Source organism: Giraffa tippelskirchi, chromosome 5, assembly GCF_054371585.1.
Source record: "Giraffa tippelskirchi isolate mGirTip1 chromosome 5, T2T-mGirTip1v1.2.pri, whole genome shotgun sequence".
Taxonomy (NCBI): domain Eukaryota; kingdom Metazoa; phylum Chordata; class Mammalia; order Artiodactyla; family Giraffidae; genus Giraffa; species Giraffa tippelskirchi.
The window spans coordinates 19,301,471-19,326,636 of NC_137279.1; the positions used below are offsets into that span (position 1 = coordinate 19,301,471).

The window sequence follows — 25,166 nt, forward strand, 5'->3', positions numbered from 1 at the left end:
AATATTAATCCTTATCTAAATTCTTTTTATTCCCTCAATATTTCAAGTATTATTACCAAAGCTACTATTCCAAATTCCAAGGCTACTCTTTGAGAAAGCTATTCATTCCTAAAGCTGTAGGGGCTCAGATAAAAGTAGATATAAAGAAGGGAAAATACACTAACAACATTGAGTACCTCTTACATAACTAACACAGTTGAGATACTGGCATGAATTTGGGAAAACAAATGTAAGTGACCAATATGCTTTATAAATATCTTCATGAAACATAAGGAGTAGACAGCAACCACTCTTAGAATAGAGGAGAGAAATCTCACTCTAGAACCAAAATGACTTAGGACTGCAACGCATTTGAATTTTCCAAATCTTAATTTCTCATGCTGTCCTTTAATAACTGAGCAGTCCTCAACATCTAAATCAGGAATATATAAAATCAGAGGTTTGGTCCTATCCATGACCCCACTAAATCAGAAAATGTAGATAAAAGTGGGCCTGTTGTCTGCATGGTCTAAAAGCTCCATAAATGATTCTGACCCATGTCTGTGATTAAGATCCTGTACAGCACTGTTTCTTGAGCCTCCTTTCAAGTCTGTGAAGTCAAAAGCACCCTGTTTGATCAGATACAGGCTTTTGCTCCTATTGAAAGACTTTTTTTAATTAACTTTTTTTTTACCGAGACATAATTCACATGCCATAAAATTCACCCCTTAAAATGCACAATTCAGTGAGTTATTCATAAAATTAGGAAGCCATTGCCATATTTCAGAATATTTTCATCACTCCAAACAGAAACTCCATATTCATTAACAGTTACTCCTTGTTCTCTCCTCTCCACTAGCCATTGGCAATCACTAATCTTTCTTTCTCTATGGATTTGCCTATTCTAGAAATTTCATATAAATGGGATCATACAACATTTGGCCTTTTGTGTCTGGTTTCTTTCACTTACCATAGTGTTTTCAAGGTTCATATATGTTGTAGCATGAATCATTACTTCATTCCTTTTATGGCTGAATAATATTCCATCATATGGATATACCCCATTTTGTTCATCCATTCATTCAGTCGTCATGAGTCATTGGGTTGTTTCCACTTCTTTCTCTATTATGAATAAAGCTTCTATGAACATTCATGTCCAAGTTTTTTTTAAAGACATAACTTGTCATTACTCTTGGGTAAACAGCCAAGAGTAAAATTGTCAGGTCATATGGTAATTCTGTATTTAGCCAGACTGCTTGTCAAAACAGCTGCATCACTTTATATTCTCACCAGAAATGTATGAGAGTTCCAATTTCTCCACATCCTCGTGACACTTGCTACTATCCTTTTTTTATTACAGCTACAGTAGTGAGTGTAAAGTATTACTTTGTGGTTTTGCTTTGCATTTCCCTATTTGCTAATGTTTAGTACCTTTTAATGTGTTTATTGGCCATTGGTTTATCTTCTCTGGAGAAATGCCTATTAATATCCTTTGCCCATTTTAATTGGGCTAGTTGCCTTTTTATTACTGAGTTGTAAGATTTCTTCATATATTCCAGATACAAGTCCCTTATCAAATATATTTATAAAAATTCTCTCCAATTTTTGGGCTATATTTTCATTTTCCTGATGTATCCTTTGAAGCACAAGATTATTTTGACAAAATCCAGTTTATGTTTTTTCTTTTTTTGCCAGTATTCTCAGTGTCATATCCAGAAAGTATGTGTTAGTTGCTCAGTCATGTCCGACTATGTGACCCCATGGACTATACAGTCCATGGAATTCTCCAAGCAAGAATACTGGAGTGGGTAGCCATTCCCTTCTCCAGGGGATTTTCCCAACCCAGGGAACCAACTCAGGTTTCCCGCATTGCAGGCAGACCCTTTACCATCTGAGCTACTAGGGAAGCCCATATCCAAGAAATCATTGCTAAATCCAAGATCACTAAGGTTTATGCCTATATTTTCTCTTAAAAGTTTTATAGTTCCAGCTTTTAAATTAGGTCTTTGATATATTTTGAGTTAATTTTGTATGTAAGCTCTTCCCAGAGCATATGCACAGTCTTGAAGATATACATGGCTTTCTAGATTTCCAGGAATACATATATCAGAGCTTTCCAACAGTCTATAGGTTGGTGCAAGAGTTAATTGCAGTTTTGGACCCTGAATTTTAAATCATTATAACTAGGCTCAAACACATCTTTATTAATCAAAATAGGAACCATTACAATCGACACATTTTTGCCTATGAGAAATGTTTATTCCTGTAGCATAAAAATCTGTACCTCGAGATTTCGACAAACTCTTGGAAAGTATTTTCTGCCTCCTGTTGGTTGTGGAAGCCTTTTCCCTGCAAAAAGTTGTCAAGATGCTTGAAGAAGTGGTAGTCAGTTGGTGAGAGGTTAGGTTAGTATGGCAGATGAGGCGAAACTTTGTAGCCCAATTCATTCAACTTTTAAAGCATTGGTTGTGTGGTCGGGCCTTGTCATGGAGAACTGGGCCCTTTCTGTTGACCAGTGCTGGCTACAGACCTTGCAGTTTTCAGTGCAGTGCATCTCATGGATTTGCTGAGCATACTTCTTGGATGTAATGGGTTTGCTGGGATTCAGAAAGCTCTAATGGATCAGACCGGCAGCAGACCACCAAACAGTGATCATGACATTTTTTGGTGAAAGTTGAGTTTGGGAAGTGCTTTGGAGCTTCTTCTCAGTCTAATCACTGAGCTGGTCATATACAATCTGGTTGTCATATAAAATTCACTTTTCATTGCATGTCACAATCTGGTCGAGAAACAGTTCATTGCTGTTGTGCAGAATAAGATGACACTTCAAAACAACGATTTTTTTTGATTTGCAGCTCATGAGGCACTCACTTATCAAACTTTTTCACCTTTCCAATTTGCTTCAAATGCTAAACGACTGTAGACTGGTTGATGTTGAGTTCTTAGGCAACTACTCATGTAGTTGTAAGAGGATCAGCTTCGATGATTGCTCTCAGTTGGTTGTTGTCAACTTCCTGTGGCTGGCCACCACACTCCTCACCTTCAAGGCTCTTACCTCCTTTGCAAAACTTCCTGAATCACCACTGCACTGTACATTTGTTAGCAGTGCCTGGGCATTGTTGATGTTGCGAGTTGTCTCCACTGCTTTACAAGCCATTTTGACTCGAATAAGAAAACTGCTTGAATTTGCTTTTGGTCTAACATCATTTCCGTAGTCTAAAATACATATAGAATAAACAGCAAGTAACAAGTCATTAGCAAAAAATAAAGCAAGAAATATACATTGAAACAATGTATAACATAACCACATTTAATAATGTATTCCAATATTAAATGGTAAATTTCAGCAGTGCAAAACCAAAATTACTTTTGCACCAACCTTAAAATATGTATATATCTCATTCTCCACTTTTAAGATTTTTTGGTTCACCTATTGTCCCAACTGATGCTTTCAAATTGTGGTGCTGGAGAAGACTCTTAAGAGTTACTTGGACTGCAAGGAGATCAAACCAATCAATCCTAAAGGAAATCAATCCTGAATATTCACAGGGAGGATTGATGCTGAAGCTGAAGTTTCAATACTTTGGCCACCTGATGTGAAGAACCAGCATATTGAAAAAGACCCTGATGCTGGGAAAGATTTAAGGACAAGGAGAAGTGGGTAGCAGATGATGAGATGGTTAGATAGCATCACTGACTCAATGGACATGAATTTGAGCAAATTCCAGGAGATAGTAAAGGACAGGGAAGCCTGGCATGCTGCAGTCCATGGGGGTCACAGAGTCAGACACGACTTAGCGACTGATCAACAACAAATTGTCCCAACTATTATTCACTGCCTCAGGCATTCATGATGTAAAACAATTGCCTCTGATTGTTCTCAATAAATATACCCACAGAATAGGTTGTTTGCACTGGATGAACACTACATCAGGTAAGTGAAGATATATTTGCATGTATCTATTCTTTTTCAGATTCTTTCCCATATAAGTTATTACAGAGTATTAAGTAGAGCTCCCTGTGCTGTACAGTAGGTCCTTGTTGATTATTTTATATAAATAGTGTGTATATGTTAATCCCAACCTCCTAAAATATCTCCCCCCACCAATATTTCCCCTTTGGTAACCATAAGTTTAAATAGCTATGCATAGCTGCATCACTTTGCTGTACACCTGTGTTAGTTTCAGTATAGTTGATTTACTATACTCCAACATAAAATTTTTTAAAAAGATATTCTTGCTAATGGAGTCTTCCAGGGAACTGCCAGAGAGTTCAAAAAATAGAAGTTCTCTGGTAATGGGACTTCAAAGAAGTTCCAATTCTATTGTGTTTCTTACAGTAGCCGCCAGATATCTGATTTTCACAGTGACTTGGTTTCAAGACCACTGTGATGCTGGGGAGAGGGGGAATGGAAATAGGGCAAATTAAAATGCCACAAAGCTTGCTCTTCTTACCAGGTTTTTCTTGAACCAACGTTTCCTGGATTGCTGCAAGCCTTTGGTAATTTCCAAGGTTTAGAACAAGTTGATTCTCACAATCTTGCTAGTGTTTTCTTTGCTTTTATGAAGGAGAAAATTTTTGGAGATTTTTACTCCACCAGTTTCCCAGATGGTTTTAGGTTCCGGGCTCTGCAGCTGTTTCCTCATTCTTAAATGACCATTTGAGATCCTAGCCTCGTGTAAGAGGTCAACGTTATCTAATTTTCCACTGCATGCCAAAGAAAATACCAACTTCAGCAAAAGAAAATGATGCATTTTTTTAAGGAAGAGAGTTTTGATTAATTATTAGTGAGTCATTGGAATTGTGAAAATGAAAAACTTCTGTTTCTAAAAGACTTGAAGGGAGAGAACTGTAGCTCAGTGTTTCTCCCATGTGATCAACTCCTCTCAGGGTGCTCTTCTGAGGGATGTGGGGAAGTTTCACAGACTCTGAGATCTTAAATGTATATACAGCAAAAGATACAGCTGGAGAGGCCACATGTGAAGCAGAATTATTTCCAGAACAGACTCAAGACAGATAGAATTCCTGCTTGGAATGTTACTATTATCTCTTTGCTTTCATTCAAACAGATGTGGATACAAGACATGTGAAAGAGTTTCACTTTCTGATAAGATCTTTGGACCATTTTCTTTTCAAGGAGAGATAACCTAATCCTCTCCATTCTCTAGGTCCTCCTTTAGGACTTCATTACTTCTACATGGATTATGGATTATTGCAATGACCTCTTAACCAGTGACCCTGTTTCCAATCTTGCCTCCTTCAGTCTCTAATTCATATTTGCTATCAAAGTGGTCTTCATAAAGTGCATTTGAAATCCTTCAATGACTTGTTACTGCCTTCAGAAGTCTCCATTTCTTTGCATGGCCTGCAAGGCCCATTTTCATTTGGCTTCTGTCTATTTGGGCAGCTTTATGTCTTCATTACTTTATCTGCTCCTCAGTGATCCAGTCATACTGATCCGCTTGGAGTTCCTTAAATAAATTCTTCCCTATATTCCCACATCTCTAGGCCTCTGCACGTGTGGTCTCTTTGCTTGGTGCATACTCACTCTCCATCTTATTTATCTATATGCCTATCAATTTTTATGCAATTAATTAAGTGAAGAAGAAAAGAACTCCTCTACAAATTTTATATGCAGAGTACATCATGAGAAATGCTGGGCTGGAAGAAACACAAGCTGGAATCAAGATTGCTGGGAGAAATATCAATAACCTCAGATATGCAGATGACACCACCTTATGGCAGAAAGTGAAGAAGAACTAAAGAGCCTCTTGATGAAAGTGAAAGAGGAGAGAGAAAAGGTTGGCTTAAAGCTCAACATTCAGAAAACTAAGATCATGGCATCTGGTTCCATCACTTCATGGGAAATAGATGGGAAACAGTGGAAACAGTGACAGATTTCATTTTTTTGGGCTCCAAAATCACTGCAGATGATGATTGCAGTCATTAAATTAAAAGACGCTTACTCTTTGGAAGGAAAGTTATGACCAACCTAGATAGCATATTTAAAAGCAGAGACATTACTTTGCCAACAAAGGTCCATCTAGTCAAGTCTATGGTTTTTCCAGTGGTCATGTATGGATGTGAGAGTTGGACGGTGAAGAAAGCTGAGCGCCGAAGAATTGATGCTTTTGAACTGTGGTGTTGGAGAAGACTCTTGAGAGTCCCTTGGACTGCAAGGAGATCCAACCAGTCCATCCTAAAGGAGATCAGTCCTGGGTGTTCATTGGAAGGACTGATGTTGAAGCTGAAACTCCAATCCTTTGGCCACCTCATGCGAAGAGTTGACTCATTGGAAAAGACCTTAATGCTGGGAAGGATTGGGGGCGGGAGGAGAAGGGGATGACAGAGGATGAGATGGCTGGATGGCATCACCGACTCGATGGACATGGGTTTGGGTAGACTCCGGGAGTTGGTGATGGACAGGGAGGCCTGGCATGCTGCGGTTCATGGGGTCGCAAAGAGTCAGACACAACTGAGCGACTGAACTGAACTGAACTGAACAAATTTTAACCGTGAACTAATTTAAAAATTACTCAAACTCATGTCAAAAGTTTTGGCTCTTGTGATGATCAAGCTCAGAAGAAAGTCACAGTACTGCACTACTCCAGCAGGATGTAGGCTGGTTTCCTGGCAGGCATACACCTTCATTTCCTGTTGGTTCCAGTGTATTGTTCTACATGGTTCATTGTTCTGTATGGTTCTGGTGTTCTGAAATTAATCCCTGTAAATGTTTATTCTTTTTAAAGCACAAGAGAAAAAACCCACAAATTAACATTACCATAAGGCCCCTAGATGAAGCAGTGAAAAACAGTTCCTGTTTGGGCACATAGGTGACAGAACAAGAGTTTGAGACTGCTGCCTAGATGAAAGTGCTGAGTCTAGAATATTACTGAATATCCCTATTTTTCTTAAGATGGAAAAACAGAGAACGTAGCTAATGAGGGTTGGATAATATCACTAAATTCAAAACATTTAATAAGCACTTTGCAAGCAGTATATGTTTTCATAATGAGCTATTGATTTTCTGGTCATACTTACCTATCAAAGTGTAATTCCCCAAATGTTACAAACCTGATTTTTAAACAAAAAACAGAATGCTCATTTTAAAGTTTTATTTACTCTAATGATGAAACCAGCAGGATGGCAAAGCTGTTTTTAAAGGTAATGTGAAAACTTGCGATTTTTATAATTAGTGGAAAAAAGAATGGTGAAATAAATTTGCTAAGTTAGTTTCAAATTGGTTAATGTCCTACAGGACAATAAACTACAAACCTCAGAGTTTTCTGCTTTAAATTGGCAGAAAAGAAAGTCACCTTATAAATTTCACAGACTTGTAAAATGTTTAGGCCATAATCAGTTGTGCAAATGAAATTTGGTAGGCTCTTTAGAAAATGCTCTTAGCTTGACATCAAAGGTCATAAAATCATCTTTTACCTCCTTTAGAAGTTTTGGATATTTTCCCCTATTTTTTAAATCCCCACCAACCACTGGAATATAACTCTCATACTTCCTTTCTTTGTGCTTTTGAAATACCTTTTCAGTGGTTTCTAAATACCTTCTGTGCACTAAAGCCACAGACAGGTGTATGACTTTCAAAACGGAGCACAGGCGACAACTTCGAAGAAGCCTTCTCTGCAGTGTATACTGCTCGCCAGCCCTAGGCTGGGTCAGGCCTTCTGTGCCGCTGAGGATCCCTAAACATGCTCCAAAGAGCATTTATCAAGCCTGACCCAGGGATCAAACTCGTGTGTCTTACATCTCCAAAACTGGCAGGCAGGTTCTTTACCACTAGCACCACCTGTGAAGCCCAGGTTGCTCAGTTGTGATAGACTCTTCAACCCTATGGACTGTTGCCCGCCAGGCTCCTCTGTCCATGGAACTCTCTAGGCAAGAATCTGGAGTGGGTTGCCATTGACTTTTTCAGGGGATCTTCCCAATCCAGGGATCGAACTCTGGCCTCCTGCATTGCAGGCAGATTCTTTACCATCTGAGCCAGCAGGGAAGCCCATCAAGCCTGCAATGGCTGCTTATCTGCAAGCTCCCTCCACCCTGCCCACCCTCTCACCAAACTGTGAAATCCTTAAAGACAGGATTTCTGTAGCATTTAGCACAATGACTGGCACATGGTAGGTTCCTGGCAAATATGTGTTGACTGAATGAAGAAGCTGAGCTTCAGCCATTCAGGACCAGTGATCTAGACACTTATTCACACTTTGCTTCAGTGTCTCCTCTTGCAGCCAATTCCTCAGTTTAAAATGGGTCCTTTGAGTTGGGAGAGCTGGAGACTTATTTGTCTTGGAAGAAATCCTTAACAGCCATCTTTCATTTTGCCTGTGACTGAATCACACATTTTTGGACAAAGTGATAAAGAAATTTAACACCTTCTCATAGTTAAAATAATACCACTTCATGTTGCCTTATGTGAGGAATTAGAAATGATGGAATTGGCATTTGGAAGAGGGAACGGTTGATAGGAATGGAGACGCAGATGTAGAGAACAGACTTGTGGACACAGCAGGGGAAGGAAAGGGTAGAGTGAATGGGGAAAGTAGCATTGACATATATACACTATCATGTATAAAATGGATATCCAGCAGGAATCTGCTATATAACCCAGGGAGCCCAGCCTGGCACTCTGCGATGACCTAGAGGGTGGGATGGGAGGGGGGAGGGAGGCTAAAGAAAGAGGGGATAAATATGTATATATATATATATACAGATATATATATGATTATGACTGATTTGCATTGTTGTATGGCAGAAAACAACACACCATTATGAAGCAATTATCCTTCAGTTAAAAAATAAAAATAACTAGATGTTGTCTCAGTTATGAGGAGGGTCAATGGAATGTTGTCTTCTTGATGTAGTCTCAGAATTATAGTTAATTCTCTTAGTACTTTGAGGCATAGCATCTAAGAAGGGCCTGTTTGGTCCTGGACATTTAGATCCTCATTTTCTTCATTCATACATTGCTTCTCCAAAAGGCAAGCACTCCAAGAAAGGTCATCTAAACTCTGATAGTCTTAGTTTTTCCTTTTGACTTGTTTTCGCCACATCCCCCTGCTAGATGGCTAAGTTCCCTGGGAAGAAGATTGGGTTTGGGATAAAGTCGATAGTGGATCCTGTCAGATCCTAGCTTTTGTAGCAGTGGAAATTTTATTAACCTTTAAAATGAAAGTAATGGCAAAACAAACACATAAAATAACAGTGCTGAACCACCAGCCTGAATGTTCCCAATGGTTGTGGACAGCCTGCCAGGTTTACCCTGAGCATTTTGTTCTCGGGACATGATCTACTAAAATGATTGAAAATAGTGCTCTGACTTTTGTGCTCAAGGTGTAATTTGTCCCAGTAAAATTATTTTAAACAGTTATTTTTGCAATTTGAATCTTATTGGTCCCCAGATTCCCACTTAATCAACGTGACAGGAAGGACAGATGCCCAGTGCCAAAACAAGTTTAAGATATCCCTCATAGGACATCATTACCAAAAACCAGAGAAACGTTTAAGTCAAAGATAAAGGACTGATGGGAAAATCTTCATGCTGTTGAAGCAAATATGCAGAGAGCATAGAGTCTCTTCTCTTTACATGTGCAATTGTTAAAAAAAAAAAAAGAGGGAAGATTTAGCCAGGGAACTAGATTTCACTATAAGACACTAATAGTTTCTAAGAGTGATGGATAAAGTTTTAAATCACATAGCTAGGGACTTCCCTGGTGGTCCAGTGGCTAAGACGCCTCTCTCCCAATGCAGGGGGCTGGGGTTCGATCCCTGGTCAGGGAACTAGATCCCATATGCTAAAGCTAAAGATCCCACATGCCGCAATGAGGATTCTGCACGCCACAACTAAGACCCAGAGCAGCCAAATAAATATATTAAAAAAAAAAAAAAAAACTAGGTAGCTTAATCGTGCCTCTAAAATGTGGAACAAGGGCCAGCACCACCAGCAGGGCCTGTGTGTGCTGTGATGGGGAAGGGCAGGGCCCTTCATGGGACACAGTGAACAAAGGTCAGAGAGAGAAGAGTTGACAATGAAAATCCAATGACGCTGAGGATCAACATGAATCCTCCCCAGTTTAGCTGGGCCAGTTCTGCCTTCCAAGATCTGCCAGGTCTAGGATTTCCCTCTAGAACCCTGGGCTGTCATCTAAGGTGTCTCGAGTTCTGGCTAACATCTGGTCAGTTTTGACAAGAAGAGAGAACAAGGTCTTGCTACTGGCATGTAGTTGATCCCAAGCCCTACTTGGTTTTACCCTCTCTCTGCCTGGTCCTTTGCACTAGGGAGCCATCTCCTTTTCATAAAAGATGAGCCCTTTCAGTAAATTTAATATCGTGGAAACAGGAAGTGTCACAGTCTGTGTCAAACAAGCCTATAGTAAATTTTCATTGAATTAGAATACTGACAGCCCTCTCATTGAGTGACCAGTACAGGCTGAAGGTCCATCCAGAATGAAGCAGGAAAGTGAGAAAACCATCCTCCCCCAAAGATACTTCTCCACTGTCTAGCTGATGTGTTACTACTACGCTTCTGCAAAACGCTTTAGAATTTTCTAGTGAGTGATTGCCTATCAAGATGGTGATGTCTCTAATCAGTAATTCAGGAACATAACAGTGCAGAAATAAGGTGGGTTGAAGATTTATACGACGTTATTGAGTAAACATTATTATCCCAGTAGTAACGATTTTCTTCCCTCCTGGGATGTTCTGGGAGGAAATGATTTTCAGCGGCAAGTCTGTTTCTTGGTGCCCATGTGAGCACTCACGCACCCTCCCTCTCCCGCTCCACCTTCCTGTTGGCGTCATTGGACACTGACGCCAACAGGCTTCCTGCACTTGCTTTAATTTATCTCTGCCCAGCGCATCGGGGTCATGGTGAGGTTAGAGCAGATGTTCTTCTCACTGCTTGTGCTTAATGTTTGCTCTGCTTTTTCTCTGGGGATTACCAGAGTAGGAAAAAAGCTTGGGAGTGGAGGAGGTGATTGGATATAGAGGGCGCTTGGAAGCTGTGGTGCTTTCTTTGGAAAGGGGGCAAATGTGGCCAGTCAGGCCCAATTCCCTTTTGTTTTACCAAACAGGCAGGAACCTCAAACCCACCACAGTATAAGGTCTTTCTACGTAGGAATTATCTTCTTTATTCTCATATCCTTGGAGTTTAGCATGGAGCCTTGTGTATAGAAAATAAGCAACTTTTTTGTTAAGTAGGGTGCTGAGGGTAGGGGACATGGCCATTGCCTGGGCAGAGAGATGTGGACATTTCTGTGCCTTGACCCAGAAGGTCCCAGAGAACCGTCACAGCTGAGAAGTATGTGCACTCCCCAAGCTGGCCAATCATCTCTTCTCCCAACTATACACTCTCAGGTTCTTCAAATATTTCTCATGAGACAAGTTGAAACAGAGGGGGTCTAACGCAACAAAAAGGAGCACAGTCCTTCGAGATCATTCATTCAACAAACATTTATCTGGTACCTATGTGCTAGGGCTTCCCTGGTGGCTCAGACGGTGAAGAATTTGCCTGCAATGTACGAGATGCAAGTCGATCCCTGGGTTGGCAAGATCCCCTGGAAAAGGGAATGGCTACCCACTCCAGTATTCTTGCCTGGAGAATTCCATGGACAGAGGAGCTTGGTGGGCTACAGTCCACGGGGTCACAAAGAGTCGTACATGACAGCGATTGAACAACAACCTATGTACTATTGTTTAAGCCTCTTGGAATACAATAATGAACAAAATGGACAAAAATGTCTGCCTGTGGAGTTCATAATCTGGTTGTTGGAGACAGCCAATACACAATAAAAGGTTATATCATACATTGTTGTTGCTTAGTCTCTAAGTCATGTCCAACTCTCTGCGATCCCATGGACTATAGCCCACCAGGCTCCTTTGTTCATGGGATTCTCCAGGTAAGAATACTGGAAAAGGTTGCCATTTCCTTCTCCAGGGAATCTTCCTGACCCAGGGATGGAACCCCAGTCTCCTGCATTGCAGGCAGATTCTCTACCACTGAGCATATGTTAGGTGCTATGGAAAAAGAGTAGAGCAGGGTAAGAGGGATCTGGAGGGTAGGGTCAAGCAGTAATTTTCAAAATGAACTCTTTGAGGAGATGCAAATACTGAAGGGACAACAGCCGAGGCAAAGCCAAAGGTGGGAGCTGCCTGTTGACAAAAAGATAGCAAGGTCAGTGTGGGAGGACTGAAGCAAGCATGGTGAAGGCTGTGGGGATGAGGGCAGAAGGTAACAGGGGGCACAGGTTAGGTAGGGCCTTGTGGGTAGAGTTGGCAGAGTGTGCAAATAAAAGTATGGATTCCAGTTACATTTGAATTTCAGATAAACAATGAATACATTTTAAGAAGAGCCAGTAGGATTTTGTGGCTGATTGGGTGTGAGATGTGAGAGAAAAGAAAAGCATTTGTGATTTGGGCCTGCGTAGTTAGATGGAGGGAGTTGCAATCACAGGTATTACAGAAGACTCTGTACAAGCCATGGTTCTGGCTGCAGACAGGGCCAAGATCATGAGTTCCATTTCGGACCTGCTAAGCTTCAGAGGTTGTTTGGATATCTGAGTGGAGAGGTCAAGTAGGCATTTGAGTATAGAGTTCAGGAGAGTGTTCTGGGCTGTAGCTATATGGGAGCATATAGACGGTAATTAAAGCCTTGGGACTGGAGGAACTTGCAAGAAAGTGAAGCCTGGTGCTCTCCAAGATGGAGAGGTCAGGGGAAGGAGGAGGAGCCTGGAAAGCAGAAGCCAAGCATCGACCAACAAGTAGGAGGGAACCCCAGAGAAGGTGAGTCCTGGAAAGAGAGAAGGGGTATCAAATGCTACTGATGGGTCAGGCAAAATGAGCACTGAGAACTGACTCTGAGATTTAGCAACATGGAGGTCACAGGAGATCTTAACAGGAGCACTTTTGATAGAATGGTTTGGGTGGAATTGGAGTGAGTTTGGGAGAGAACAGGAGAGACATGATGGGAGACAATGTAGACAACTCTTTGGGGGAGTTAGATATTTAGTTCCTGCCTCATATGAGATGTGACTTTGGATAAATTAATTTTCTGAGCTTCAAGCTTCTCCTCTTGTAAAACAGGAATAGTAATATGGATGCTGTGAAAATCAAATACGTATGTACACGCGTGCTCAGTTGCGTTTGACTCTTTCTGATCCCATGGACTGGAGCCTGCTAGGCTCCTCTGTTCATGGAATTTTCCAGGCAACCATACTGGAGTAGGTTGCTATTTCTTACTCCAGGGGATCTTCCCGACCCAGGGATCAAACCCGCATCTCTTGCGTCTCCTATATTGGCAGGTGGATTCTTTACCATGGAACTACCTGGGAAACTCCAAAGTATGTACTGGGTGTAGATATAATAAGTACTTAGTAAATTAATATCAACATTATTATGACACAATTTCTATGTGGGAAAGATACTTAACCTTTTCATGCCTCAGTTTTCTTATTTGTAAAATGGGAGTAGAAATAGTACCTACTCCACAGTGTTACTGAAAGGATTGAATGAGATAATCTGTATAAAGCAGATAATCTGTAACAAATGGCTTGTGGCACATTACATAAATTCAATAAAGCTCTTATTATTTATGCAATTCTTTTGTGAATGCTGGCCTACCTCTTTTATAAATACAGTGCTGCCCAGAAGGGACAGGGTACTGAACTTATTTGCTATCCTTGTGTTAATGTGATCCAAACTTGTTAACTTTTGATGGCAGCTGTCTCTGTGGCCTGGTGATGTGTAAAGCCCGATGAAGTGATGGTTATTATAACTGACTCAAGATCTTGTTGTGAGCCAAACCCATTCTCCACACAGAGAAGTCGCTTGCCTTCACCTGAGAGTGAAGTCACAAGGGTTAACAGTTGCTTTCCATCTCCTCTATAGTCTTCTAGCACAAGCGGCAGAATTCCTGCAGGTATTCTTAATCTTATTCTTGAGGATCTGAAGAATCCGGGGAACTTTCTCCAAGAAAATCTGCACATACACAACATTTAAAGCCTTGGGATAAGAAAACCCTTTTAAAGACTCAGAATGTGCTTCAATTGTAAAAGTTTTGCATTTTTTTTAACAACATAAATTTATAAAAGAGATAAAAGTATATCTGCTTGGAAAGTCCAAAATAAAGATGGAAAGGTGACTTTTTTTCCTTAGAATTTTTTCAGTGGAGCAAGGTAGCATCAGTAGTTGTAGCTTCCGAATGTGATTATGTTGGAGCTTCCCCTATACCTTCATGTGATAAAGATGTACATACAGGGTTAAAGTCCAAGTTCTGTAAAGAGAGCTCTGTGGTAGCTTCTTATGGGGTCAAATTAAAAGAAAGTTTAAACTGTGGTAAGGCCACCTTATGAGAATTACTCTAAGACCCTTACTTCCCAAAGAAGTCACTTATGTCACTTTGTTTTTTTCAAGAAAAAAAAGAGAGGGTAGCTGAAAGTGAGCTCCAAGGTCTATCCATTTCCAACACTGAAACTACAGTGCTACCAACAGAATGTCAAGGAAAGGATTTTCAGCATCAGGATTGGCAACAGAACTCCTGTCCCAGAGCGCCACCTAGCAGTGAGGAGACAGCAAAACCTGATTTCAGAAGAACTATGAACTTCAATGGGAGAAGGCAATGGCACCCCACTCCAGTACTCTTGCCTGGGAAACCCCATGGACGGAGGAGCCTGGTAGGCTGTAGCCCATGGGGTCGCGAAGAGTCGGACACGACTGAGCGACTTCACTTTCACTTTTCACTTTCATGCACTGGAGAAGGAAATGGCAACCCACTCCAGTATTCTTGCCTGGAGAATCCCAGGGACGGAGGAGCCTGGTGGGCTGCCGTCTATGGGGTCGCACAGAATCGGACACGACTGACGCGACTTAGCAGCATGAACTTCAATTAATTTAGAACAGGGCAGATTTTTTTGTTAATCCAGCTTTGAAAAAAAATCCAGCTTTGGTGAAATATTCCCATCACCAGATCTACTCGGAGAGGTAATTCAGGTAGAGAAATCCTGGGTTTATAATCCTCAAGTTAAAACTCCCACAAGGTTTTTGCACACTTTCACTCTTGCTGTCTGTCCCATTTTACTGCTCAGTCGCTTCAGTCGTGTCCGACTCGGTGCGACCCCATAGTCGGCAGCCCACCAGGCTCCGGGGTCCCTGGGATTCTCCAGGCAAGAATACTGGAGTGGGTTGCCATTTCCTTCTCCAGTGAATGAAAGGGAAGTGAAAGTGAAGTCGCTCAGTCGTGTCCGACTCTTAGCGACCCCATGGACTGCAGCCTACCAGGCTCCTCCGTCCATGGGATTTTCCAGGCAAGAGTACTGGAGTGGGGTGCCATTGCCTTCTCCGCTTTAAACCTACACATTGGATTAAACGATTCCTCACTGTCATCCAATCAAAAGCAAATAATAATGGTGCCATTGCTTCTGGGAGGATGAGTTCCTGCTGAGGCAAAACAATGAGATGAACTGTCACAGGGGTTGGAGGAGTGTTGGGGAGGAGGACAATCACCCTCAGAGGTGAGAGTTAACAAGTCTGAGCATTTGGCCATCGATGGCAAATAGATGGGGAAACAATGGAAACAGTGACAGACATTATTTTCTTGGGCTCCAAAATCACTGCAGACGGTGACTGCAGCCATGAAATTAAAAGACACTTACTCCTTGGAAGAAAAGCTATAACCAACCTAGGCAGCATATTAAAAAGCAGAGACATTACTTTGCCAACAAAGGTCCGTCTAGTCAAAGCTATGGTTTTTCCAGTAGTCATGTATGGATGTGAGAGTTGGACTATAAAGAAAGCTGAGCGCCAAAGAATTGATGCTTTTGAACTGTGGTGTTGGGGAAGACTCTTGAGAGTCCCTTGGACTGCAAGGAGATCCAACCAGTCGATCCTAAAAGGACTGATGCTGAAGCTGAAACTCCAATACTCTGGCCACCTGAGCGAAAAACTGACTCATTGGAAAAGACCCTGATGCTGGGAAAGACTGAAGGTGGGAGGAGAAGGGGACGTCAGAGGATGAGATGGTTGGATGGCATCACGGACTCGATGGACATGAGTTTGAGTAAGCTCTGGGAGTTGGTGATGGACAGGAAAGCCTGGCGTGCTGGAGTGTATGGGGTCGCAAAGAGTCGGACACGTCAATAACTGTGAATGACGAAAGACAGAACTGAACTCAAGTGAGTAGTGAATGAACCTACTGACCTGGCTTTTTAACTCCTACCTGACCATACGGGCAGTTATTCTTGCTGACCTACTCATTAAAGATCCACACTCTTCAGCTACCGCACATAAACGTATCTCCTTTGCTCCCTGTATACTTTCTCCTAACCGGCCTCCTGACGCCTTCTAGTCAAACAGCGTGCACCCACATCTCACCTAAAACCTTCGTCTCTCAGTCACCTTCCGGTTTTAGGAAGTGCCTCGTACTCCAGACCCACGTGTCCCAAGCCTGTCCTCCCTTCACTCCCAGCTGATTTCCCCCCAGTCTCTGTCAATGCCGACTTCCGAGAGGCCAAACATGCGCCCTGGCTCCGCACCTTCTCCAAGGACACCCTTTTCTGAGCATCACCCTATTCCCATGACTTTCTTCGTCCCCAGATCCAGAATCCTTCCATCACAGGCCTCCTTGCACTGCCACCCTCAAGCGCACAAACCTGCTCCTCCGTTAACTATCCCGCCCCACCTTCGCCACCTCTACGCTGCTTCCGCGCCCCAGGCGGCGTCCCCAGGCTCCGCATCTGCAAACCAGGCCCCTCCCTACGGCTCCGCTCTGGGTCCTGGCCCTCCAGAGGGCGGTGGCCCCGCCAAGCCGCGCGGAGACCATCCGGCAGAAGCTTGCACCCCCAGCGCAGGGCAGTCGAGGGTGGGGGTCGGGGTTGGGGCGGGGGCGGGGCGGCGGGTACTGCCTCCGCCTCAACCGGGCCTGTCTCCACAGCTCCCCAGAGCCGCGGCCCGGGGCAGACGAGGAGGGGCCCGCAGCCCGCCTCTCCCTCCCGGGGTTCCCGCCTCTCACCTAGTCGCAGAGGCTCTGGCCTCGCTTTCCTCTCGACCGTCCAGCGACGGCTCCGCCGCCGTCGCCGTAGCGCTCTCCTCACTCGCTCTGTCCCATTTTAGCAGCTGCTGTTCTAAACTCAGCTATGTCTGGTCTTGAAGGAAAGCCTGGGAGGTTTTAGCAACATAGCCGGCAGCTAATGCCCTCTGTGACACCAGACCACCCCAACACTGCTATAGATTCCTTCCAAAGACAGCAGGAAACTGAATTTTGTTAAGGTTTCCTATCAAGTTTCCAATTGTATCAGTTTCTCTTGTCCAATCAAGATAAAATGAGAACTGGTTAACAAAGAGTAAAACAGTTACTACTGACTCCATCTGTTGGGCTTGCCCTTCCCACACTTGTCATGGGGCCGTGACACTTGGTCCTTTTTGAGAGGGGAAAAGAGCCACCATAACTGAAGCGTATCACACCACCCACGTTAAGTCTTTACGATACTGAGTGGGAAAGTGCCACAAAGGGAGATCAAAGAACCTGGATTTAGATATCAGATAACTAACTTAAAATCATTTTAGGGCACATGGGGAGTTGCCAGTCAATGGGGTTAAAACCTCAGAAATTCAGATGAGTAAGTTCTAGGGATCCGCTGTACAACATCTTGGCTGTAGTGAATGATGTTGTATTGTGCACCCCCAAATCTGTTGAGGGTAGATCTCCTGTCCAATGTTTTCAGTTAATATTAAAAATTTGGTTGCAGAAGTCAATCACCACCCCATTTTTCAAATAATAATGATTTTCTAACACAATAGTTCTCAAGTTTTTATTCCCACAGCAGTGTTTCTGAGGGATAACCCCCCAGTCTGTCACAGCAGCTCACGTCTTTGCACTTGGGAGGGAAAGTGAGGGGCGGTGGGGGGCTGGAGGACACTGGACCCTGACAGATGAGGCAAAGGACGAGGAATTGGGCAGGCTGAAGGGGCCAGCAGGAATAGTCTGAAAAAGTTGAACAGCAGCCTCGTCTAAGCCCTCCCCAAGAACCATCATGGTTGAGGGGGCCTCCCTCATCGTCCAGTGGTTAAGACTCTGAGCTTCCAACGCAGGGGATGTGGGTTCCAATCCCTGGTCAGGGAACCAAGATCCCACATGCCGTGTGGCTAAAAGATAAAAAATAAATAAAGCTCTTGGTGAGAAAGGTCAGGACACAGTGTGTAGTTTTTCCTGTAGTTGGGATTATCTTCTTGCACAGTAGTTCTTGGCCCTTCAGCTTATCGAACACCTGGGACTAATAAAACCAAAACTTTTGGAGGATGCTGTGGTCCAAGCTTCAGACCTTTTTGAAAGTCCCCCAGGAGACTGAAACACAGGGCCAGGCTGGTAAACTTCTGCCCTTCCTGTGGGCTTGGAAATGCTCGTAATGGGCAGTCATGAGCATTTGATTTTTCAATGTGAATTTTCAATTTAACCTTTGCCATCTAGCAAGTTGAAAGCCAGTGGCAGTTTCCCCTGCTCATTTCTTTAGCTGCAAATCACTACACAGAATTCAAAACAGAAATCTCACAACATGAATCTTCCAAGTCATTAAAAGCATTAATGACATAAAAGTATTAACAGTACTTTTAAAAGTATTAATGACATAAAAGCCACCAAAAGCTAAAAAGGAGGTTCTTGGTAAGAAGAGCACATTCTTTGGTGTCTTTTGTTTTTGCCCCTGGAGGCCATTATTTGAAACTATAAGTAGCACTGTCACAATCCTGCCGCCCCCCCATTACACAACTCAATTTAGCCCCAACTGAGAAAGCCCACAAAAACATCTTATGTCCAAACTAGTATATTAACCCCAAAGAACAATTTTAATCCATTTCTTTTGTTTGATCACTTAACTGGGGTCTTGTGGTGCTGAAAGGAGTTTCTGGAAAATAAGATGGGACATCAAAGGTGTGCCTCCAAGAATGAAGAGCCATAAACTACAAGGAGCCAATCTGGTAAATCAAACTTCTCTGAGAGAAAGCTAAGAAGCTGGTTGCCGAGAAGCTGCAAATGTAAAAGTTTAATTTTATTTATTTTGGCACTTTCTTTCATAAGCCAAACCAGGAAAATAATGAAATATGGTTTGTGCAGAAGAATAACCTAGACACAACATCTCCAGTCCTTCTACTCAGTTTTCTCCTGGGAGATGTGCTCCTTATTCAACTCGAAATTCAAAGTTTAAATGGGCTATTTGCTCATATTTGATCAGACTCTTCCCACTAAAGCCTTCTGTTTAACAGATATTCAGAATATAGCCTAGCAGAAAGAGATCAAGATTTCAATTGACCTGAATTATACCCTATTCTCTGTCCTGTTTACTCATTCATTCACTCAAAATGTACTGAACACCTACCAACCTACCAGAAAGGAGGTGATTCTAAGGTGGTGGCAGTAGCTCCACAGAGAAACAGAAGGGCTGGTGAGCTATTTAGGAGGTAGCATTTGACAGGCTTTTATGATGGGTTGGATGTGAGATGAAGGGCAGAGAGCAGTCAAGAATGATCCCACACTGAGATTTATATCTCAGGCAACTAGTGCATGGTGGCAGGGACACCAGGGATGGAGGTAGGGCCTGGGTGGGGAAGGGTGATTTTCTTGACCTTTTTCTGTTCAAGAATGTGTAACGTGGGTTTCAGGAGTCATGGACTCCTAGAAAATAGGGAACAATTTTGTACGAATGTGCACTTTCTGGGGGGCTTCCTTGGTGGCTCAGATGGTAACAAATCCGCCTGCAATTGGAAGACATGGGTTCGATCCCTGGGTCATAAAGATCCCCTGGAGAAGGGAATGGCTACCCACTCCAGTATCCTCACCTGGAGAATTCTATGGGGTCACAGAGTCAGACACGACTGACACTGGAGAGTTCTCAGTATTTGACAAACATGACTGAGCGACTGAACTGAACTGAACTGAATAACCTCATAAAAGGTTAGGAATCAGTGATACATAGCATATAGAACTTGGAAATTCTTAAACATTACATTCACATCAAACATGATTTTGCCAAGTTGTTCAAACTAATAGTCTTTAATAAAACTATGTCTCAAGAGTATTCCATACTTACGATATGGTATAAGAACAAAGTAGCATCAATGAGCATTAATTTTGTTCAACTTAGAAGACTTGATAAAAATTCCACAGAACTCTAGAACTGATACCAAAAACTGAATGTTGAATAACTTTGTAAATCTGAAGTGGTTCTAAGCAAAGCCAGTACAGAATGCAGGTTTATTGATAATTCCATGAAGTTTGCTAGAACTGATTTTGGCCTTTACTGTAAAACTCACAATTTTTCTCTTAATTCATGTTTTGAGGCAACTTTACCAAGCCTTATAAATCTGGATAAAGTCAACTGTTGCATCAATTCCATGCAGAAAGTAAATGAAGACCAAAAAGTTTTGGTGGAGTTATGTTTCTGAGTCCAAATAGTTTATCAAAGATAAATCTGCATCAACTGCAGAAAAGGTTGTTGATAAACATTCTACTTGATCATAAACAGATGTTCCACTGCCTACAATGTGAGACATAAGAAGGATGTTATCACTTAATTATAGTTAAAAGTTCCACCCCTCTTCTCTCAATTCAATAACTCTACAGAGAACCAGGAGGACTAATGAGACATTTAAGAGGTACAATTTGACAGGCCTCTGTCCCACTCCTGATCAGTACAAGAAAAGTTATTGCTTTTAAAATTCAGAAAAGAGAGGATAAACTTGTGGTATGTCTGCTCAAGTTTCACCCCCTAGGCAAAGACCTGCATCCATTAGGAGGAAGGTATCATGAGGAGGAAATAAGGAACAATCTGCGGGGATACATTTTGTCTAATAGTAGTTTAAATGTTACATATACAGTCATTTAATTGACAGGTATTGTCATATACATGGCCATGAGAAGATTTTTTTTATCAGACCATATGAGTAACAGTACTGTAGTAAGAGGATACCTTTGTCAAGAAGTCCTTTGCTGCAGTAAGAAATGAACTGAGCTCAGTCTTTGGTTTCTGCTATGGTCCTGTGGAATGACAGGTTAAGGAAGAGTTTGTACCAGACATCACCTAAAGGGAGTTGAGAAGTACCTGGAAATACTATGCTCTAGGCAGAAGAGCTACTGCAGGAAAGTTTCTGTATGTGGAATCAGGAAATGCAGGAAGTGACTGAAACAGCACTGAACTCCAGTCACAGCAAGATGGGATGAGGTTTGGTATTCAGTGTGTGGAATAGTCCCTAGAGAGCATTTAAGAAACTGGGAGACAACTTACAAAGAGTCGATAATGTTGCTGTGAACAAGAAAAAGAAAACAAGTCTTTGAGTAGCTGCCAAGTACTTAAAAGGCTCCAGTGTGAACGAATCTCCAATTTCATGGAATTAAGGTGTTTATCTACAGGATAGCAAAGGTTCACAAAGGTCAAAGTACGTGAAGAATAAAGAGGTTGTGCCCAAAATGAAGACAAATATTTTAGTCAAGAAGAATGTCAAATCTTTGCTTTTACTGTATAATGAAACTTTGTATTGTACTCAATTAAGTTCTTTAGGTCACATATTTAAGTGAAATTTTCATTCCTGCAGAATCATCACAACAAAAAGCACAAAAAACACCTTGACATTTTTGACAAAACAAATTCCAACTTCATAAATATTTAAATAAATCAAACAAAATGCTATTTCAAACTCCAAGAATTAGGCTGATCATAATTCCTTGAGCCCAATAACTTCCCATGAGTTCTGTTAAAAGAAGTTTAGAGGGCAGAGAGTCATATTTTGGTTTCCTCATCAAATTTTTATCTAAACTGCACCAGAAATAATAACTAAGTAAACACTGGTTCCTATATAACCATTTTCCATAAATTAAAAAATATTTTAAAAAATTTAACAGAAATATAAAACGAAGTTTATACCAAACAGAAAAATAAAAGCATTTCCTGAAAGCTATGCTTATAACCAAGAAAATTTACTTGTGAATAAGTTCTCTACTCAGTTTTGGGGTACATCAAGCACTTAATTTCATGTCAAAAGTGGTACACTATGATTCTAATATTAAAGAAGTCCTCGACTGAAAAGTTAAAACAATTTCTGTCTACCATGGTGTGAAGAACACAGAGATTAAGGTATTCTGGTTCCAAAAGGCTTATGACACCAAGAACTTACTCGGCTGACTGGTGACTGAGACAAATGACACCTAGCTGTTAGGAATAGGGCTGCGTTCAAAGCATGTGGACAAATTTAGTTAATAGGCGCCTTCACTGACATCTTGGAAGACGTCATAATCTGAATGGACTATAGGAAATGAAATCTTTTAAATGTCTTGGTGATGGCTCCTGCAAAATTATGAACAATGTAGCACTGTACATATAAATAAAACAAATTTAATTCTGAAAAGATACCAAAAGTTTGTTAGAAAGGCCTTGCTACCTAGTATAGATGCTAATAGGAAGCCTCAGAAGGACTGCTTTGTAAGATTTTAGTTTCTCATCCCTAAGGATGCCCCTGTCCAGATTCTTCAGCTGCAGAACTGGCCCACTGTTATTTAAGCTATACACAATGAAGAACATGGTATCTTTGTAGATCAACCTCTTTCTCCACCAACACCAGGGGATTACTCAGCTACCTATCAGAATTACCATTCTTTTGGACTTAAGTACCAAACTGTTTTCTGGCATCAAATCGTTGATATGACACAAGATGGTGTTGCACTATTTTCCTGGGGAAAGGTCCCTGAGCTAGGAGTCAGCAGACATGGGAATTTAAGCTGTGTGACCACAGGCAAGTCAGTCAGTCTAGGTTTCAAATCTCCTTATCTGACATCCTTTCTACATCCAAATCCTGCAATTCTAAGTCTTTAGGCTAGACATAGTCTGACTGCAGGCAGAAGTCTCTAGTCATCCCCATGCCTTGAAACGGACAATTGGCATCTCAAATGTGTGAGAGTGAGAAGGAAAAGGCATGGTTCGGTGTAGCTGGCATGGCCTTCTTTTGACTTCCCATGGTGTGTTTCTGGACAGGAGAGGGGTACTGACTACAAGCCACTGGAGTTAAAACCTGAGTGGCTAATAGTAAAGCCACTCTCTCTCTTCTAACCCTAAAGCGTTTATGACCAGGATTCTCCTGTGTGTTCTCAGCCTCTCATGCCCTCAATACATACCTCAGGCTCCCACTGCCCACTTAACATTCCTTGAGGACTGCCACTACTTCTAATAGATTAACCTTAACACCAAAAATATGGGGAGGGGATGGCGGTTTTTCTAAGTGTAGTAGATGTCAATCCATCTTTTGACAATAAAATACAATTAACCCTAAACCATGAGCATTTCCCTATCTTTTCAATATTTCTTACTACTACTCCTGCCCATATACATAAACCTATTTACTCATTTTCAAATGATCTATTAAATTTGTTTGATGCTTTGAGCTATTTCAGTTAACCACCAAACAAAGCCCACCTTACGGGAGAAGGTAGGGAAACATATTGGCAGATTGGCTGTCCTAGTCAAAGTCAAGTAGTCAAACTGTACAAGCCTCTCAAAGGTTCATTCCTTCACTCTTCTAATTTAAATAAGATCTTAACTATTCATTACTAAACAGGCCTCTGTCAAAGTGTGTCAACACTCATTAGTTTGAGATAGCTCTGTCTAAATGATCTGGTCATTTGCAAACAGAAAGGATTCTGAAAGAGCCTTAATAACACAGTGATTCCATAATCCCCATTTAACTGGCAAAGTGTAAAATTAGTCGCCATCAGGTTACCCAGTGTTGGCAGGGTTCTTGCTGGTAGTTTTGTGCTATTATAGAGAGAGTTACAACCTAATGTACTAAATATGTAAAGACCGCTTCTACCAGATTCACTCTGCCTGGAACCCAGTAACTGTCCATCTGGAGAAGCGAAGGGTAGAACTCAAACTTGCCTTTTTCTCTGAACAATCATTCAAAATGAGTTTTCTTCTTTAGAAAAAAATTGTGGATAATTACATAAACTTATATGAAAAACAGCTGTTCCAGTTCATATCACAGTTGAGTATCATATATGACATTTAATTATCAAAGTGATATTTAACTGTTCATTGACCCTGCATATAACTCTTTGACTACCTTCTCCAATAAAGGTGTCTGATACAAAACCCCAAAAACCCAAATGGGAAACCTGTTCTATCTGGGTCAACTATCAGTGATGTTTCCAGATTACATTCTTTTGGTTAATTAGCATACCATCATTGTTATAGATGTATTAGAATTAAAGGTGAATCTGGATTTGAAATTTTTACTGCATTAAAAATGCTCTAAGGTTTTTAAACCAAAACACTCAGTAGTTAAGAGACTTTGGGTTTGTTTCATGATCACCTCATCCTAAGAAAGACGTTTTAACCATTAATACTCTACATTTAAATGCACTCTGATATTTACTCTCATCTCACCCCCTTCCTCAGTAGACATTTTGCTAACTAACTGAGCAGAACAGAGGAGACAGTCCTTATTGTAGGAGGAAGGAAAGGAATTAGGAGCCAGCTCTGCCACTTAATGTCAAAGCAGGAGGCCTTAGAAGAGGAGCTAAGAGGGTGAGAATCTAGTCGTATGCAGCAGGCCAGTAATTCACACCTCCTTCTCTGATTTTACCACTAAGAAATGCTTCTGTATTGGATTTTTTTAAATTTGGGGGTAAGTCTTGTATTTTACCACAAAGAAGTTGGTATCATTCACATTCTTTAATTTCACCTTTCAGTCTTTTCTCCTGATGGTTTACACTATGAGCTAAACAGAATTTCCTATAATAAACTGGACTTCAGAGAACATCATGCTCTATAATGCAGGCTTCCCTGGTGGCTCAGATGGTAGAGAATCCGCCTGCAATGAGGGAGACCTGGGTTCGATCCCTGGGTTGGGATCCCCGGAAGAACGGCTATCCACTCCAGTATTCTTGCCTGGAGAATTCCATGGACAGAGCAGCCTGGCAGGCTATACAGTCCATGGGGTCACAAAGAGTTAGACACGACTGAGTGTTTCACAAGTGTGAGTGCATGCTCTATAAATGCTTAAACAATACCACTGTTTAGCCACTGTTACATTAAGGCTCCAGAGAACTATGATGACTGCAGAGATGGCTCAGCTCAGTTTCAACAACTGGTCTCTAATTTTCTTGTTAAGTCTTCAAGAAACTGCCTACACTGAAAGATAGCTTCATC

General features: G+C 41.6%; 2 protein-coding genes across 12 annotated transcripts in view; both read right to left on the reverse strand.

The window, feature by feature from the left end:
- Window positions 1-3,195, reverse strand: part of LOC145504679 (protein FAM163A) — a 110,711-nt gene extending 107,516 nt beyond the window's left edge. For all 4 annotated transcript variants that reach the window (XM_081485914.1, XM_081485915.1, XM_081485919.1 and 1 more), the window contains exons 1-2: window positions 2,264-3,195; window positions 950-1,101 (exon numbers count right to left, since the gene is read on the reverse strand). The gene's annotated coding sequence lies outside the window, so the exon portion shown is untranslated. The remainder of the gene's footprint in view (window positions 1-949; window positions 1,102-2,263) is intronic.
- A 14,580-nt stretch (window positions 3,196-17,775) lies between these two features.
- Window positions 17,776-25,166, reverse strand: part of TDRD5 (tudor domain containing 5) — a 98,807-nt gene continuing 91,416 nt past the window's right edge. For 5 of the 8 annotated variants that reach the window (XM_081485878.1, XM_081485876.1, XM_081485877.1 and 2 more), the window contains one exon: window positions 17,776-18,123. In XM_081485878.1, the coding sequence (XP_081342004.1) occupies window positions 17,843-18,123 (281 nt within the window). In that variant the 3' untranslated portion in view covers window positions 17,776-17,842. Of the gene's footprint in view, window positions 18,124-18,784; window positions 19,001-25,166 lie in introns of those variants that run through there. The other 3 variants (XM_081485888.1, XM_081485889.1, XM_081485887.1) reach the window with 2 other exon arrangements.